Genomic DNA, 19,573 nt, shown 5'->3' with positions numbered 1-19,573 from the left:
TACCTGTTAAGATACAGGTGTGTGTGTGTTACCTGTTGAGATACAGGTGTGTGTGTGTTACCTGTTGAGATACAGGTGTGTGTTTGTGTTACCTGTACAGATACAGGTGTGTGTGTGTGTTACCTGTAGAGATACAGGTGTGTGTGTGTGTTACCTGTTGAGATACGGGTGTGTGTGTGTGTGTTACCTGTAGAGATACAGGTGTGTGTGTGTGTGTGTGTGTGTGTGTGTGTGTGTGTGTGTGTGTGTGTGTGTGTGTGTGTGTGTGTGTGTGTGTGTGTGTGTGTGTGTGTGTTACCTGTTGAGATGCAGGTGTGTGTTTTACCTGTTGAGATGCAGGTGTGTGTGTGTTACCTGTTGAGATGCAGGTGTGTGTGTGTGTGTTACCTGTAGAGATACAGGTGTGTGTGTGTGTGTTACCTGTAGAGATACAGGTGTGTGTGTGTTACCTGTAGAGATACAGGTGTGTGTGTGTTACCTGTAGAGATACAGGTGTGTGTGTGTTACCTGTTGAGATACAGGTGTGTGTGTGTGTTACCTGTACAGATACAGGTGTGTGTGTGTGTTACCTGTAGAGATACAGGTGTGTGTGTGTGTGTTACCTGTTGAGATACGGGTGTGTGTGTGTGTGTTACCTGTTGAGATACAGGTGTGTGTGTGTGTGTGTTACCTGTTGAGATACAGTTGTGTGTGTGTTACATGTAGAGATACAGGTGTGTGTTTTACCTGTAGAGATACAGGTGTGTGTGTATGTGTGTTACCTGTTGAGATACAGGTGTGTGTGTGTGTGTTACCTGTTGGGATACAGGTGTGTGTGTGTGTTACCTGTAGAGATACAGGTGTTTGTGTGTGTGTGTTACCTGTTGAGATGCAGGTGTGTGTGTGTTACCTGTTGAGATGCAGGTGTGTGTGTGTTACCTGTAGAGATACAGGTGTTTGTGTGTGTGTGTTACCTGTTGAGATGCAGGTGTGTGTGTGTTACCTGTTGAGATGCAGGTGTGTGTGTGTTACCTGTTGAGAAACAGGTGTGTGTGTGTGTGTGTGTTACCTGTTGATATGCACGTGTGGGTGTGTGTGTTACCTGTTGAGATACAGGTGTGTGTGTGTGTTACCTGTTGAGATACGGGTGTGTGTGTGTGTGTTACCTGTTGAGATACAGGTGTGTGTGTGTGTGTGTTACCTGTTGAGATACAGTTGTGTGTGTGTTACATGTAGAGATACAGGTGTGTGTTTTACCTGTAGAGATACAGGTGTGTGTGTATGTGTGTTACCTGTTGAGATACAGGTGTGTGTGTGTGTGTTACCTGTTGGGATACAGGTGTGTGTGTGTGTTACCTGTAGAGATACAGGTGTTTGTGTGTGTGTGTTACCTGTTGAGATGCAGGTGTGTGTGTGTTACCTGTTGAGATGCAGGTGTGTGTGTGTTACCTGTTGAGAAACAGGTGTGTGTGTGTGTTACCTGTTGAGATACAGGTGTGTGTGTGTTACCTGTTGATATGCAGGTGTGGGTGTGTGTGTGTTACCTGTTGAGATACAGGTGTGTGTGTGTGTTACCTGTTGAGATACAGGTGTGTGTGTGTGTTACCTGTTGAGATACAGGTGTGTGTGTGTGTGTGTGTTACCTGTTGAGAAACCGGTGTGTGTGTGTGTTACCTGTTGAGATGCAGGTGTGTGTGTGTTACCTGTTGAGATGCAGGTGTGTGTGTGTTACCTGTTGAGATGCAGGTGTGTGTGTGTTACCTGTTGAGAAACAGGTGTGTGTGTGTGTGTTACCTGTTGATATGCACGTGTGGGTGTGTGTGTTACCTGTTGAGATACAGGTGTGTGTGTGTGTGTGTTACCTGTTTAGATACAGGTGTGTGTGTGTGTGTTACCTGTTGAGAAACAGGTGTGTGTGTGTTACCTGTTGAGATACAGGTGTGTGTGTGTTACCTGTTGAGATACAGGTGTGTGTGTGTGTTACCTGTACAGATACAGGTGTGTGTGTGTGTTACCTGTAGAGATACAGGTGTGTGTGTGTGTGTGTTACCTGTTGAGATACAGGTGTGTGTGTGTGTGTTACCTGTTGAGATACAGGTGTGTGTGTGTGTTACCTGTTGAGATACAGGTGTGTGTGTGTTACCTGTAGAGATACAGGTGTGTGTTTTACCTGTAGAGATACAGGTGTGTGTGTATGTGTGTTACCTGTTGAGATACAGGTGTGTGTGTGTGTGTTACCTGTTGGGATACAGGTGTGTGTGTGTGTGTTACCTGTAGAGTTACAGGTGTTTGTGTGTGTGTGTTACCTGTTGAGATGCAGGTGTGTGTGTGTTACCTGTTGAGATGCAGGTGTGTGTGTGTTACCTGTTGAGAAACAGGTGTGTGTGTGTGTGTGTGTGTTACCTGTTGATATGCACGTGTGGGTGTGTGTGTTACCTGTTGAGATACAGGTGTGTGTGTGTGTGTTACCTGTTGAGAAACAGGTGTGTGTGTGTGTGTGTTACCTGTTGATATGCAGGTGTGGGTGTGCTTTCTGTTGAGATACAGGTGTGTGTGTCTGTGTGTTACCTGTTGAGATACAGGTGTGTGTGTCTGTGTGTTACCTGTTGAGATGCAGGTGTGTGTGTGTGTTACCTGTTGAGAAACAGGTGTGTGTGTGTGTGTGTGTGTGTGTGTTACCTGTTGAGAAACAGGTGTGTGTGTGTGTGTGTTACCTGTTAAGATACAGGTGTGTGTGTGTGTGTTACCTGTTGAGATACTGGTGTGAGTGTGTGTGTGTGTGTGTGTGTGTGTGTGTGTTACCTGTTGAGATACAGGTGTGTGTGTGTGTGTGTGTGTGTGTGTGTGTGTGTGTGTGTGTGTGTGTGTGTGTGTGTGTGTGTGTGTGTGTGTGTGTGTGTGTGTGTGTGTGTGTGTGTGTGTGTGTGTGTGTAGCTGTAGAGATACAGGTGTGTGTGTGTTAACTGTAGAGATACAGGTGTGTGTGTGTTACCTGTAGAGATACAGGTGTGTGTGTGTGTGTTACCTGTTGAGATACAGGTGTGTGTGTGTGTTACCTGTTGAGAAACATGTGTGTGTGTGTGTGTGTTACCTGTTGAGATACAGGTGTGTGTGTGTGTTACCTGTTAAGATACTGGTGTGTGTGTGTGTGTGTGTGTGTTACCTGTTGAGATGCAGGTGTGTGTGTGTGTGTTACCTGTTGAGATGCAGGTGTGTGTGTGTTACCTGTTGAGATGCAGGTGTGTGTGTGTGTTACCTGTTGAGATACAGGTGTGTGTGTGTTACCTGTTGAGAAACAGGTGTGTGTGTGTGTGTGTTACCTGTTGAGATGCAGGTGTGTGTGTGTTACCTGTTGAGATGCAGGTGTGTGTGTGTTACCTGTTGAGATGCAGGTGTGTGTGTGTTACCTGTTGAGAAAAAGGTGTGTGTGTGTGTGTGTGTGTGTGTGTTACCTGTTGAGATACAGGTGTGTGTGTGTGTTACCTGTTGATATGCACGTGTGGGTGTGTGTGTTACCTGTTGAGATACAGGTGTGTGTGTGTGTTACCTGTTGAGATACAGGTGTGTGTGTGTGTGTTACCTGTTGAGAAACAGGTGTGTGTGTGTGTGTGTTACCTGTTGATATGCAGGTGTGGGTGTGCTTTCTGTTGAGATACAGGTGTGTGTGTCTGTGTGTTACCTGTTGAGATACAGGTGTGTGTGTCTGTGTGTTACCTGTTGAGATGCAGGTGTGTGTGTGTGTTACCTGTTGAGAAACAGGTGTGTGTGTGTGTTACCTGTTGAGAAACAGGTGTGTGTGTGTGTGTTACCTGTTGAGATACAGGTGTGTGTGTGTGTTACCTGTTAAGATACTGATGTGTGTGTGTGTGTGTGTTACCTGTTGAGATGCAGGTGTGTGTGTGTGTGTTACCTGTTGAGATGCAGGTGTGTGTGTGTTACCTGTTGAGAAACAGGTGTGTGTGTGTGTGTGTTACCTGTTGAGATGCAGGTGTGTGTGTGTGTTACCTGTTGAGATGCAGGTGTGTGTGTGTTACCTGTTGAGAAACAGGTGTGTGTGTGTGTTACCTGTTGAGATACAGGTGTGTGTGTGTGTTACCTGTTGATATGCAGGTGTGGGTGTGTGTGTGTGTTACCTGTTGAGATGCAGGTGTGTGTGTGTGTGTTACCTGTTGAGCAACAGGTGTGTGTGTGTGTGTGTTACCTGTTGATATGCAGGTGTGGGTGTGCTTTCTGTTGAGATACAGGTGTGTGTGTTTGTGCGTTACCTGTTGAGATGCAGGTGTGTGTGTTTGTGTGTTACCTGTTGAGATGCAGGTGTTTGTGTGTGTTACCTGTTGAGATGCATGTGTGTGTGTGTTACCTGTTGAGATGCAGGTGTGTGTGTGTTACCTGTTGAGAAACAGGTGTGTGTGTGTGTGTGTTACCTGTTGATATGCAGGTGTGGGTGTGTGTGTTACCTGTTGAGATACAGGTGTGTGTGTGTGTGTTACCTGTTGAGATACAGGTGTGTGTGTGTGTGTGTTACCTGTTGAGAAACAGGTGTGTGTGTGTGTGTGTGTGTTACCTGTTGATATGCAGGTGTGGGTGTGCTTTCTGTTGAGATACAGGTGTGTGTGTCTGTGTGTTACCTGTTGAGATGCAGGTGTGTGTGTGTGTTACCTGTTGAGAAACAGGTGTGTGTGTGTGTGTGTGTGTTACCTGTTGAGAAACAGGTGTGTGTGTGTGTGTTACCTGTTAAGATACAGGTGTGTGTGTGTGTGTGTGTTACCTGTTGAGATACTGGTGTGTGTGTGTGTGTGTGTGTTTGTGTGTGTGTTACCTGTTGAGATACAGTGTGTGTGTGTGTGTGTGTGTGTGTGTGTGTGTGTGTGTGTGTGTGTGTGTGTGTGTGTGTGTGTGTGTGTGTGTGTGTGTGTGTGTGTGTGTGTGTGTGTGTGTGTTTGTGTGTGTGTGTGTGTGTGTGTGCTGTAGAGATACAGGTGTGTGTGTGTGTGTTAACTGTAGAGATACAGATATGTGTGTGTTACCTGTAGAGATACAGGTGTGTGTGTGTGTTACCTGTTGAGATACAAGTGTGTGTGTGTGTTACCTGTTGAGAAACAGGTGTGTGTGTGTGTGTTACCTGTTGAGATACAGGTGTGTGTGTTTGTGTTACCTGTTAAGATACTTGTGTGTGTGTGTGTGTGTGTGTGTGTGTGTGTGTGTGTGTGTGTGTGTGTGTGTGTGTGTGTGTGTGTGTGTTACCTGTTGAGATGCAGGTGTGTGTTTTACCTGTTGAGATGCAGGTGTGTGTGTGTTACCTGTTGAGATGCAGGTGTGTGTGTGTGTTACCTGTAGAGATACAGGTGTGTGTGTGTGTTACCTGTAGAGATACAGGTGTGTGTGTGTTACCTGTAGAGATACAGGTGTGTGTGTGTTACCTGTAGAGATACAGGTGTGTGTGTGTTACCTGTTGAGATACAGGTGTGTGTGTGTTACCTGTTGAGATACAGGTGTGTGTGTGTGTTACCTGTACAGATACAGGTGTGTGTGTGTGTTACCTGTAGAGATACAGGTGTGTGTGTGTGTTACCTGTTGAGATACGGGTGTGTGTGTGTGTGTTACCTGTTGAGATACAGGGTGTGTGTGTGTGTGTTACCTGTTGAGATACAGTTGTGTGTGTGTTACATGTAGAGATACAGGTGTGTGTTTTACCTGTAGAGATACAGGTGTGTGTGTATGTGTGTTACCTGTTGAGATACAGGTGTGTGTGTGTGTGTTACCTGTTGGGATACAGGTGTGTGTGTGTGTGTTACCTGTAGAGATACAGGTGTTTGTGTGTGTGTGTGTTACCTGTTGAGATGCAGGTGTGTGTGTGTTACCTGTAGAGATACAGGTGTGTGTGTGTGTTACCTGTTGAGATACGGGTGTGTGTGTGTGTGTTACCTGTTGAGATACAGGTGTGTGTGTGTGTGTGTTACCTGTTGAGATACAGTTGTGTGTGTGTTACATGTAGAGATACAGGTGTGTGTTTTACCTGTAGAGATACAGGTGTGTGTGTATGTGTGTTACCTGTTGAGATACAGGTGTGTGTGTGTGTGTTACCTGTTGGGATACAGGTGTGTGTGTGTGTTACCTGTTGATATGCAGGTGTGGGTGTGTGTGTGTTACCTGTTGAGATACAGGTGTGTGTTTGTTACCTGTTGAGATACAGGTGTGTGTGTGTGTTACCTGTTGAGAAACCGGTGTGTGTGTTTGTGTGTTACCTGTTGAGATGCAGGTGTGTGTGTGTGTTACCTGTTGAGATGCAGGTGTGTGTGTGTTACCTGTTGAGATGCAGGTGTGTGTGTGTTACCTGTTGAGAAACAGGTGTGTGTGTGTGTGTGTGTGTTACCTGTTGATATGCACGTGTGGGTGTGTGTGTTACCTGTTGAGATACATGTGTGTGTGTGTGGGTGTTACCTGTTTAGATACAGGTGTGTGTGTGTGTGTTACCTGTTGAGAAACAGGTGTGTGTGTGTGTTACCTGTTGAGATACAGGTGTGTGTGTGTTACCTGTTGAGATACAGGTGTGTGTGTGTGTTACCTGTACAGATACAGGTGTGTGTGTGTGTTACCTGTAGAGATACAGGTGTGTGTGTGTGTGTTACCTGTTGAGATACAGGTGTGTGTGTGTGTGTGTGTTACCTGTTGAGATACAGGTGTGTGTGTGTGTTACCTGTTGAGATACAGGTGTGTGTGTGTTACCTGTAGAGATACAGGTGTGTGTTTTACCTGTAGAGATACAGGTGTGTGTGTATGTGTGTTACCTGTTGAGATACAGGTGTGTGTGTGTGTGTTACCTGTTGGGATACAGGTGTGTGTGTGTGTTACCTGTAGAGATACAGGTGTTTGTGTGTGTGTGTTACCTGTTGAGATGCAGGTGTGTGTGTGTTACCTGTTGAGATGCAGGTGTGTGTGTGTTACCTGTTGAGAAACAGGTGTGTGTGTGTGTGTGTTACCTGTTGATATGCACGTGTGGGTGTGGGTGTTACCTGTTGAGATACAGGTGTGTGTGTGTTACCTGTTGAGATACAGGTGTGTGTGTGTGTGTTACCTGTTGAGAAACAGGTGTGTGTGTGTGTGTGTGTGTGTGTGTGTTACCTGTTGATATGCAGGTGTGGGTGTGCTTTCTGTTGAGATACAGGTGTGAGTGTCTGTGTGTTACATGTTGAGATACAGGTGTGTGTGTCTGTGTGTTACCTGTTGAGATGCAGGTGTGTGTGTGTGTTACCTGTTGAGAAACAGGTGTGTGTGTGTGTGTGTGTTACCTGTTGAGAAACAGGTGTGTGTGTGTGTGTGTGTTACCTGTTAAGATACAGGTGTGTGTGTGTGTGTGTGTGTGTGTGTGTGTGTGTGTGTGTGTGTGTGTGTGTGTGTGTGTTACCTGTTGAGATACAGGTGTGTGTGTGTGTGTGTGTGTGTGTGTGTGTGTGTGTGTGTGTGTGTGTGTGTGTGTGTGTGTGTGTGTGTGTGTGTGTGTGTGTGTGTGTGTGTGTGTGTGTAAGCTGTAGAGATACAGGTGTGTGTGTGTTAACTGTAGAGATACAGGTGTGTGTTACCTGTAGAGATACAGGTGTGTGTGTGTGTGTTACCTGTTGAGATACAGGTGTGTGTGTGTGTTACCTGTTGAGAAACATGTGTGTGTGTGTGTGTGTGTTACCTGTTGAGATACAGGTGTGTGTGTGTGTTACCTGTTAAGATACTGGTGTGTGTGTGTGTGTGTGTGTTACCTGTTGAGATGCAGGTGTGTGTGTGTTACCTGTTGAGATGCAGGTGTGTGTGTGTTACCTGTTGAGATGCAGGTGTGTGTGTGTGTGTTACCTGTTGAGATACAGGTGTGTGTGTGTTACCTGTTGAGAAACAGGTGTGTGTGTGTGTGTGTTACCTGTTGAGATGCAGGTGTGTGTGTGTTACCTGTTGAGATGCAGGTGTGTGTGTGTTACCTGTTGAGATGCAGGTGTGTGTGTGTTACCTGTTGAGAAACAGGTGTGTGTGTGTGTGTGTGTGTGTGTGTGTGTGTGTGTGTGTGTGTTACCTGTTGAGATACAGGTGTGTGTGTGTGTTACCTGTTGATATGCAGGTGTGGGTGTGTGTGTGTTACCTGTTGAGATACAGGTGTGTGTGTGTGTTACCTGTTGAGATACAGGTGTGTGTGTGTGTGTGTGTTACCTGTTGAGAAACAGGTGTGTGTGTGTGTTACCTGTTGAGATACAGGTGTGTGTGTGTTACCTGTTGAGAAACAGGTGTGTGTGTGTGTGTGTGTGTTACCTGTTGAGATGCAGGTGTGTGTGTGTTACCTGTTGAGATGCAGGTGTGTGTGTGTTACCTGTTGAGAAACAGGTGTGTGTGTGTGTGTGTGTTACCTGTTGAGATACAGGTGTCTGTGTGTTACCTGTTGATATGCAGGTGTGGGTGTGTTACCTGTTGAGATACAGGTGTGTGTGTGTGTTACCTGTTGAGATACAGGTGTGTGTGTGTGCTACCTGTTGAGATACAGGTGTGTGTGTGTGTGTGTGTTACCTGTTGAGAAACAGGTGTGTGTGTGTGTGTGTTACCTGTTGATATGCAGGTGTGGGTGTGCTTTCTGTTGAGATACAGGTGTGTGTGTCTGTGTGTTCCCTGTTGAGATACAGGTGTGTGTGTGTGTGTGTGTTACCTGTAGAGATACAGGTGTGTGTGTGTGTGTTACCTGTAGAGATACAGGTGTGTGTGTGTGTGTTACCTGTAGAGATACAGGTGTGTGTGTGTTACCTGTAGCGATACAGGTGTGTGTGTGTTACCTGTTGAGATACAGGTGTGTGTGTTACCTGTTGAGATACAGGTGTGTGTGTGTGTTACCTGTACAGATGCAGGTGTGTGTGTGTGTTACCTGTAGAGATACAGGTGTGTGTGTGTGTGTGTGTGTGTTACCTGTTCAGATACAGGTGTGTGTGTGTGTGTGTGTTACCTGTTGAGATACAGGTGTGTGTGTGTGTGTGTTACCTGTTGAGATACAGGTGTGTGTGTTACCTGTAGAGATACAGCTGTGTGTGCGTATGTGTTACCTGTTGAGAAACAGGTGTGTGTGTGTGTGTGTGTGTTACCTGTAGAGATACAGGTGTGTGTGTGTGTTACCTGTTGAGATACAGATGTGTGTGTGTGTGTTACCTGTAGAGATACAGGTGTGTGTGTTACCTGTTGAGATACAGGTGTGTGTGTGTGTTACCTGTAGATATACAGGTGTGTGTGTTACCTGTAGAGATACAGGTGTGTGTGTGTAACCTGTAGAGATACAGGTGTGTGTGTGTGTGTGTGTGTGTTACCTGTTGAGATACAGGTGTGTGTGTGTTACCTTTTGAGATACAGGTGTGTGTGTCTGTGTGTTCCCTGTTGAGATACAGGTGTGTGTGTGTGTGTGTGTGTGTGTTACCTGTAGAGATACAGGTGTGTGTGTGTGTGTGTGTTACCTGTAGATATACAGGTGTGTGTGTGTGTGTTACCAGTAGAGATACAGGTGTGTGTGTGTTACCTGTAGCGATACAGGTGTGTGTGTGTTACCTGTTGAGATACAGGTGTGTGTGTTACCTGTTGAGATACAGGTGTGTGTGTGTGTTACCTGTACAGATGCAGGTGTGTGTGTGTGTTACCTGTAGAGATACAGGTGTGTGTGTGTGTGTGTGTGTTACCTGTTCAGATACAGGTGTGTGTGTGTGTGTGTGTTACCTGTTGAGATACAGGTGTGTGTGTGTGTGTGTGTTACCTGTTGAGATACAGGTGTGTGTGTGTTACCTGTAGAGATACAGCTGTGTGTGCGTATGTGTTACCTGTTGAGAAACAGGTGTGTGTGTGTGTGTGTGTTACCTGTAGAGATACAGGTGTGTGTGTGTGTTACCTGTTGAGATACAGATGTGTGTGTGTGTGTTACCTGTAGAGATACAGGTGTGTGTGTTACCTGTTGAGATACAGGTGTGTGTGTGTGTTACCTGTAGATATACAGGTGTGTGTGTTACCTGTAGAGATACAGGTGTGTGTGTGTGTGTGTGTGTGTTACCTGTTGAGATACAGGTGTGTGTGTGTTACCTGTTGAGATACAGGTGTGTGTGTGTGTGTGTGTGTGTGTGTGTGTGTGTGTGTGTGTGTGTGTGTGTGTGTGTGTGTGTGTGTGTGTGTGTGTGTGTGTGTGTGTGTGTGTTAGCTGTTGAGATACAGATGTGTGTGTGTGTGTGTGTTACCTGTAGAGATACAGGTGTGTGTGTGTGTGTTACCTGTAGAGATACAGGTGTGTGTGTGTGTGTAACCTGTAGAGATACAGGTGTGTGTGTGTAACCTGTAGAGATACAGGTGTGTGTGTGTTACCTGTAGAGATACAGGTGTGTGTGTGTTACCTGTAGAGATACAGGTGTGTGTGTGTGTAACCTGTAGAGATACAGGTGTGTGTGTTACCTGTAGAGATACAGGTGTGTGTGTGTGTTACCTGTAGAGATACAGGTGTGTGTGTTACCTGTAGAGATACAGGTGTGTGTGTGTAAGCTGTAGAGATACAGGTGTGTGTGTGTGTGTGTAAGCTGTAGAGATACAGGTGTGTGTGTTACCTGTAGAGATACAGGTGTGTGTTTTACCTGTAGAGATACAGGTGTGTGTGTTACCTGTAGAGATACAGGTGTGTGTTTTACCTGTAGAGATACAGGTGTGTGTGTGTTACCTGTAGAGATACAGGTGTATGTTTTACCTGTAGAGATACAGGTGTGTGTTTTACCTGTAGAGATACAGGTGTGTGTTTTACCTGTAGAGATACAGGTGTGTGTGTTACCTGTAGAGATACAGGTGTGTGTTTTACCTGTAGAGATACAGGTGTGTGTGTGTTACCTGTAGAGATACAGGTGTGTGTGTGTTACCTGTAGAGATACAGGTGTGTGTGTTACCTGTAGAGATACAGGTGTGTGTTTTACCTGTAGAGATACAGGTGTGTGTGTGTTACCTGTAGAGATACAGGTGTGTGTGTGTTACCTGTAGAGTTACAGGTGTGTGTGTTACCTGTAGAGATACAGGTGTGTGTGTGTAAGCTGTAGAGATACAGGTGTGTGTGTGTGTGTTACCTGTAGAGATACAGGTGTGTGTGTTACCTGTTGAGATACAGGTGTGTGTGTGTGTTACCTGTTGATATGCAGGTGTGGGTGTGTGTGTGTTAGCTGTTGAGATACAGGTGTGTGTGTTACCTGTTGAGATACAGGTGTGTGTGTGTGTGTGTGTTACCTGTTGAGAAACAGGTGTGTGTGTGTGTTACCTGTTGAGATACAGGTGTGTGTGTGTTACCTGTTGAGAAACAGGTGTGTGTGTGTGTGTGTGTGTGTGTGTGTGTTACCTGTTGAGATGCAGGTGTGTGTGTGTTACCTGTTGAGATGCAGGTGTGTGTGTGTTACCTGTTGAGAAACAGGTGTGTGTGTGTGTGTGTTACCTGTTGATATGCAGGTGTGGGTGTGCTTTCTGTTGAGATACAGGTGTGTGTGTCTGTGTGTTCCCTGTTGAGATACAGGTGTGTGTGTGTGTGTGTGTTACCTGTAGAGATACAGGTGTGTGTGTGTGTGTTACCTGTAGAGATACAGGTGTGTGTGTGTGTGTTACCTGTAGAGATACAGGTGTGTGTGTGTTACCTGTAGCGATACAGGTGTGTGTGTGTTACCTGTTGAGATACAGGTGTGTGTGTTACCTGTTGAGATACAGGTGTGTGTGTGTGTTACCTGTACAGATGCAGGTGTGTGTGTGTTACCTGTAGAGATACAGGTGTGTGTGTGTGTGTGTGTGTGTTACCTGTTCAGATACAGGTGTGTGTGTGTGTGTGTTACCTGTTGAGATACAGGTGTATGTGTGTGTGTTACCTGTTGAGATACAGGTGTGTGTGTTACCTGTAGAGATACAGCTGTGTGTGCGTATGTGTTACCTGTTGAGAAACAGGTGTGTGTGTGTGTGTGTGTGTGTTACCTGTAGAGATACAGGTGTGTGTGTGTGTTACCTGTTGAGATACAGATGTGTGTGTGTGTGTTACCTGTAGAGATACAGGTGTGTGTGTTACCTGTTGAGATACAGGTGTGTGTGTGTGTTACCTGTAGATATACAGGTGTGTGTGTTACCTGTAGAGATACAGGTGTGTGTGTGTAACCTGTAGAGATACAGGTGTGAGTGTGTGTGTGTGTGTGTGTTACCTGTTGAGATACAGGTGTGTGTGTGTTACCTTTTGAGATACAGGTGTGTGTGTCTGTGTGTTCCCTGTTGAGATACAGGTGTGTGTGTGTGTGTGTGTGTGTTACCTGTAGAGATACAGGTGTGTGTGTGTGTGTGTGTGTGTTACCTGTAGAGATACAGGTGTGTGTGTGTGTTACCTGTAGAGATACAGGTGTGTGTGTGTTACCTGTAGCGATACAGGTGTGTGTGTGTTACCTGTTGAGATACAGGTGTGTGTGTTACCTGTTGAGATACAGGTGTGTGTGTGTGTTACCTGTACAGATGCAGGTGTGTGTGTGTGTTACCTGTAGAGATACAGGTGTGTGTGTGTGTGTGTGTGTGTTACCTGTTCAGATACAGGTGTGTGTGTGTGTGTGTGTTACCTGTTGAGATACAGGTGTGTGTGTGTGTGTGTGTTACCTGTTGAGATACAGGTGTGTGTGTGTGTGTTACCTGTTGAGATACAGGTGTGTGTGTGTTACCTGTAGAGATACACCTGTGTGTGCGTATGTGTTACCTGTTGAGAAACAGGTGTGTGTGTGTGTGTGTGTGTGTTACCTGTAGAGATACAGGTGTGTGTGTGTGTTACCTGTTGAGATACAGATGTGTGTGTGTGTGTTACCTGTAGAGATACAGGTGTGTGTGTTACCTGTTGAGATACAGGTGTGTGTGTGTGTTACCTGTAGATATACAGGTGTGTGTGTTACCTGTAGAGATACAGGTGTGTGTGTGTGTGTGTGTGTGTTACCTGTTGAGATACAGGTGTGTGTGTGTTACCTGTTGAGATACAGGTGTGTGTGTGTGTGTGTGTGTGTGTGTGTGTGTGTGTGTGTGTGTGTGTGTGTGTGTGTGTGTGTGTGTGTGTGTGTGTGTGTGTGTGTGTGTGTGTGTGTGTGTGTGTTAGCTGTTGAGATACAGATGTGTGTGTGTGTGTGTGTTACCTGTAGAGATACAGGTGTGTGTGTGTGTGTTACCTGTAGAGATACAGGTGTGTGTGTGTGTGTAACCTGTAGAGATACAGGTGTGTGTGTGTAACCTGTAGAGATACAGGTGTGTGTGTGTTACCTGTAGAGATACAGGTGTGTGTGTGTTACCTGTAGAGATACAGGTGTGTGTGTGTGTAACCTGTAGAGATACAGGTGTGTGTGTTACCTGTAGAGATACAGGTGTGTGTGTGTGTTACCTGTAGAGATACAGGTGTGTGTGTTACCTGTAGAGATACAGGTGTGTGTGTGTAAGCTGTAGAGATACAGGTGTGTGTGTGTGTGTGTAAGCTGTAGAGATACAGGTGTGTGTGTTACCTGTAGAGATACAGGTGTGTGTTTTACCTGTAGAGATACAGGTGTGTGTGTTACCTGTAGAGATACAGGTGTGTGTTTTACCTGTAGAGATACAGGTGTGTGTGTGTTACCTGTAGAGATACAGGTGTATGTTTTACCTGTAGAGATACAGGTGTGTGTTTTACCTGTAGAGATACAGGTGTGTGTTTTACCTGTAGAGATACAGGTGTGTGTGTTACCTGTAGAGATACAGGTGTGTGTGTTTAGCTGTAGAGATACAGGTGTGTGTGTGTTACCTGTAGAGATACAGGTGTGTGTGTGTGTTACCTGTAGAGATACAGGTGTGTGTTTTACCTGTAGAGATACAGGTGTGTGTGTGTTACCTGTAGAGATACAGGTGTGTGTGTGTTACCTGTAGAGTTACAGGTGTGTGTGTTACCTGTAGAGATACAGGTGTGTGTGTGTAAGCTGTAGAGATACAGGTGTGTGTGTGTGTGTTACCTGTAGAGATACAGGTGTGTGTGTTACCTGTAGAGATACAGGTGTGTGTGTTACCTGTAGAGATACAGGTGTGTGTTACCTGTACTAGTTCCTGCAGTTCTCTCTTGACCTCTCCCAGTCCTCCTATATCCTCCCAGTTAACATTAGGAACCTCCACTACTGTTTCCCTCAGAGCTGACGGGTTACTCTGCCCCAACGCCCACTGGAGGGAGAGAGGAGGAGGAGGGAGGGAGGGAGGGGAGAGGGGGGAGAGGGAAGGAAGGAGGGGAGAGGGAGGGAGATGGACGATGAGATGTGCAGGTCTATAGTGTGTGTGTGTGTGTGTGTGTGTGTGTGTGTGTGTGTGTGTGTGTGTGTGTGTGTGTGTGTGTGTGTGTGTGTGTGTGGCTACCACTAACCCTGAAGTCATCATTGGTAACTGCCAGTGAGTTGAGCAGTTCAGCATCAATGGTGTCGTCCTCCAGGTCAATCAGGGTCATCTTCTTCCTGATGGCCTGTAGAGCCGCCTCAGAACACAGAGCTGCCAGGTCTGACCCTACATGGCCATGCGCATCCATGGAAACCTACCAGGAAGCACAGTACAATGAATAGAACTTTATTGTCCCAACTTCACTGGCACAAAACAGTCCCCAGTGGCACCCTATTCCCTATATAGTGCACTACTTTAGACCAGAACCCTATTCCCTATATAGTGCACTACTTTAGACCAGAACCCTATTCCCTATATAGTGCACTACTTTAGACCAGAACACTATTCCCTATATAGTGCACTACTTTTGACCTCCCCCTCTCCTCCCCATCTCTACCCCCCTCCTCCCCCTGTCCTCTCCCCTCCCCATCTCTCCCCCCTCCTCCCCCTGTCCTCTCCCCTCCCCATCTCTCCCCCCTCCTCCCCCTGTCCTCTCCCCTCCCCATCTCTCCCCCTCCTCCTCCTGTCCTCTCCCCTCTCCATCTCTACCCCCTCCTCCCCCTGTCCTCTCCCCTCCCTATCCCCCCTCCCCCTGTCCTCTCCCTCCCCCCTCCCCATCTCTACCCCCTCCTCCCCCTCCTCCCCTGTCCTCTCCTCTCCCCTCCCCCTCCCCATCTCTGCCCCCTCCTCCCCCTGTCCTCTCCCCTCCCCCTCCCCATCTCTGCCCCCTCCTCCCCCTGTCCTCTCCCCTCCCCATCTCTCCCCCCTCCTCCCCCTGTCCTCTCGCTCCCCCTCCCCATCTCTGCCCCCTCCTCCCCCTGTCCTCTCCCCTCCCCCATCTCTGCCCCCTCCTCCCCCTGTCCTCTCAGCTCCCCATCTCTGCCCCCTCCTCCCCCTGTCCTCTCCCCTCCCCATCTCTCCCCCCTCCTCCCCCTGTCCTCTCGCTCCCCCTCCCCATCTCTGCCCCCTCCTCCCCCTGTCCTCTCCCCTCCCCATCTCTGCCCCCTCCTCCCCCTGTCCTCTCAGCTCCCCATCTCTCCCCCTCCTCCCCCTGTCCTCTCCCCTCCCCCTCCCCATCTCTGCCCCCTCCTCCCCCTGTCCTCTCCCCTCCCCCTCCCCATCTCTCCCCCTCCTCCCCCTGTCCTCTCCCCTCCCCCATCTCCCCCCTCCTCACCCTCTCCAGGTCCACGTCATCAGATAGTTTCATGTTCTTGGTGTGAATCTGCAGTATCTCCAGTCTACCAGTGGAATCTGGGATGCCGATGTCTATCTCTCTGTCAAACCTGCCTGAGTGACACAGAGACGGGTGTTAACTAACTAGTGTGTGTGTGTGTGTGTGTGTGTGTGAGTGTGTGCCTCTCTAACCGAAGCGTCTCAGGGCAGGGTCGATGCTGTTGGGTCTGTTGGTGGCTGCCATGACGATAACGTGAGTTCTCTGCTTCAGTCCATCCATCAGGGTGAGGAGCTGTGATACAATTCGCCTCTCCACCTCCCCATGGGTCTGATCACACACACACACACACACACACACACACACACACACACACACACACACACACACACACACACACACACACACACACACACACACACACACACACACACACACACACACACACACACACAATCATGTATGCAAGCATGAACAGTTGTCACTCACACAAACACACAGTAGTGTAAAGTACTTAAGTAAAAATTATTTAAAGTACTACTTAATTATTATTGGGGGGGTGTCTGTACTTTACTATTTATATTTTTGCCAACTTTTACTTCACTACATTCCTAAAGAAAAGTATGTACTTTTTACACCATACATTTCCCCTGACACCCAAAAGTACACATTATGTTTTGAATGCCTAGCAAGACAGGAAAATGGTCCAATTCACACACTTATCAAGAGAACATCCCTACTGCCTCTGATCTGGTCGACTCACTAAACACAAATGCTTTGTTTATAAATGATGTCTGAATGTTGGAGCGTGACCCTGGCTATTCGTAAATTAATAAAAACAAGAAAATCGTGGCGTCTGGTTTAATATAAGGAAGATGAAATGGTTTGGAATTTTACTTTTGATACTTAAGTACATTTTATCAATTCCATTTACTTTTCAAAATTAAGAATATTTCAAACCAAATATGTTTTTTACTTTTACTCATTTAGTCATTTACTGGGTGATTTTCACTTTTACTTGAGTGATTTTCTATTAATGTATCTATACTTTTACTCAAGTATGACAATTTAATACTTTTTCCACCACTGCAAACACACACAAACACACACAGTTATAAACACACACAGTTATAACAACACACACACACACACACACACACACACACACACACACACACACACACACACAGTTATAAACACACACAGTTATAAACACACACAGTTATAACACACACACACACACACACAGTTATAAACACACACAGTTATAACACACACAGTTATAAACACACACAGTTATAAACACACACAGTTATAAACACACACAGTTATAAACACACACAGTTATAAACACACACAGTTATAACACACACACACACACACACACACACACACACACACACACACACACACACACACACACACACACACACACAGTTATAAACACACACAGTTATAAACAACACACACACACACACACACACACACACACACACACACACACACACACACACAGTTATAAACACACACAGTTATAAACACAAACACACACACACACACAAACAGTTATAAACACACACAGTTATAAACACACACACACACACACACACACACACACAAAGTTATCATACACACACAAACACACACACACACGTGCACAGGCCCGCAGGCACATGCACACACAGTTGCCACACACACAATCATGTACGCAGGCACACACAGTTATCACACACAGTTATCACACACAGTTATCACACACGCTTTTCTTTCTCCCCACTTGTATTCTACTGTTCTTCTCTCTCCCCCTTCCCTCATTCCTCACCTTCTCTCTCTCAGGAGTGATAGAATCCACTCTTTCCCTCATTCCTCACCTTCTCTCTCTCAGGAGTGATAGAATCCAGTCTTTCCCTCAATCCTCACCTTCTCTCTCTCAGGAGTGATAGAATCCACTCTTTTCCTCATTCCTCACCTTCTCTTTCCCTCATTCCTCACCTTCTCTCTCTCAGGAGTGATATAATCCAGTCTTTCCCTCATTCCTCACCTTCTCTCTCTTAGGAGCGATAGAATTCAGTCTTTCCCTCTGTCCTCACCTTCTCTCTCTTAGGAGCGATAGAATTCAGTCTTTCCCTCTGTCCTCACCTTCTCTCTCTTAGGAGCGATAGAATCCAGTTCATCTATGAAGATAATGGCGGGAGAGTTTTTCTCTGCCTCCTCGAAGGCTTTCCTCAGGTTGCTCTCTGACTCCCCGGCCATCTTACTCATGATCTCAGGACCTGGGGACACAATACAGCGTAACACACAGGAGACAGAGTAGACAGAATGAAGATAATCCCCCGAACCAAAATGTGTTTTCCCTCCTACCCAACCGCAAGACTGGTAGAGGGAGTTAGAATACATTATGACCTATGAATAGACTGGTAGAGGGAGTTAGAATACATTATGACCTATGAATAGACTGGTAGAGGGAGTTAGAATACATTATGACCTATGAATAGACTGGTAGAGGGAGTTAGAATACATTATGACCTATGAATAGACAGAGAGGGAGTTAGAATACATTATGACCTATGAATAGACTGGTAGAGGGAGTTAGAATACATTATGACCTATGAATAGACAGAGAGGGAGTTAGAATACATTATGACCTATGAATAGACTGGTAGAGGGAGTTAAAATACATTATGACCTATGAATAGACTGGTAGAGGGAGTTAGAATACATTATGACCTATGAATAGACAGAGAGGGAGTTAGAATAAATTATGACCAATGAATAGACTGGTAGAGGGAGTTAGAATACATTATGACCAATGAATAGACAGAGAGGGAGTTAGAATACATTATGACCTATGAATAGACAGAGAGGGAGTTAGAATACATTATGACCTATGAATAGACAGAGAGGGAGTTAGAATAAATTATGACCAATGAATAGACTGGTAGAGGGAGTTAGAATACATTATGACCAATGAATAGACAGAGAGGGAGTTAGAATACATTATGACCTATGAATAGACAGAGAGGGAGTTAGAATACATTATGACCTATGAATAGACAGAGAGGGAGTTAGAATACATTATGACCTATGAATAGACTGGTAGAGGGAGTTAGAATACATTATGACCTATGAATAGACTGGTAGAGGGAGTTAGAATACGTTATGACCTATGAATAGAATGGTAGAGGGAGTTAGAATACATTATGACCTATGAATAGACAGAGAGGGAGTTAGAATACATTATGACCTATGAATAGACAGAGAGGGAGTTAGAATACATTATGACCTATGAATAGACTGGTAGAGGGAGTTAGAATACATTATGACCTATGAATAGACAGAGAGGGAGTTAGAATACATTATGACCTATGAATAGACTGGTAGAGGGAGTTAGAAGCCTATGAATAGACAGAGAGGGAGTTAGAATACATTATGACCTATGAATAGACTGGTAGAGGGAGTTAGAATACATTATGACCTATGAATAGACAGAGAGGGAGTTAGAATACATTATGACCTATGAATAGACTGGTAGAGGGAGTTAGAATACATTATGACCTATGAATAGACTGGTAGAGGGAGTTAGAATACATTATGACCTATGAATAGACTGGTAGAGGGAGTTAGAATACATTATGACCTATGAATAGACTGGTAGAGGGAGTTAGAATACATTATGACCTATGAATAGACTGGTAGAGGGAGTTAAAATACATTATGACCTATGAATAGACTGGTAGAGGGAGTTAGAATACATTATGACCTATGAATAGACAGAGAGGGAGTTAGAATACATTATGACCTATGAATAGACTGGTAGAGGGAGTTAGAATACATTATGACCTATGAATAGACTGGTAGAGGGAGTTAGAATACGTTATGACCTATGAATAGACTGGTAGAGGGAGTTAGAATACATTATGACCTATGAATAGACAGAGAGGGAGTTAGAATACGTTATGACCTATGAATAGACTGGTAGAGGGAGTTAAAATACATTATGACCTATGAATAGAC

The 19,573-nt window shown here is 45.6% G+C and overlaps 1 protein-coding gene across 2 annotated transcripts in view; it reads right to left on the bottom strand.

Annotated features, from left to right (window-relative positions):
- LOC106564263 (transitional endoplasmic reticulum ATPase) overlaps positions 1-19,573 on the bottom strand; it is an 82,628-nt gene that overhangs the window by 53,474 nt on the left and 9,581 nt on the right. For both annotated transcript variants that reach the window (XM_045690786.1, XM_045690785.1), the window contains exons 8-12: positions 17,699-17,832; positions 15,754-15,889; positions 15,563-15,675; positions 14,378-14,542; positions 14,059-14,181 (exon numbers count right to left, since the gene is read on the bottom strand). In XM_045690786.1, the coding sequence (XP_045546742.1) occupies positions 14,059-14,181; positions 14,378-14,542; positions 15,563-15,675; positions 15,754-15,889; positions 17,699-17,832 (671 nt within the window). The remainder of the gene's footprint in view (positions 1-14,058; positions 14,182-14,377; positions 14,543-15,562; positions 15,676-15,753; positions 15,890-17,698; positions 17,833-19,573) is intronic.

The sequence above is a fragment of the Salmo salar genome, chromosome ssa12 (assembly GCF_905237065.1).
Source record: "Salmo salar chromosome ssa12, Ssal_v3.1, whole genome shotgun sequence".
Classification (NCBI taxonomy): Eukaryota; Metazoa; Chordata; class Actinopteri; order Salmoniformes; family Salmonidae; genus Salmo; species Salmo salar.
This window is presented reverse-complemented; position numbering and strand designations above follow the sequence as displayed.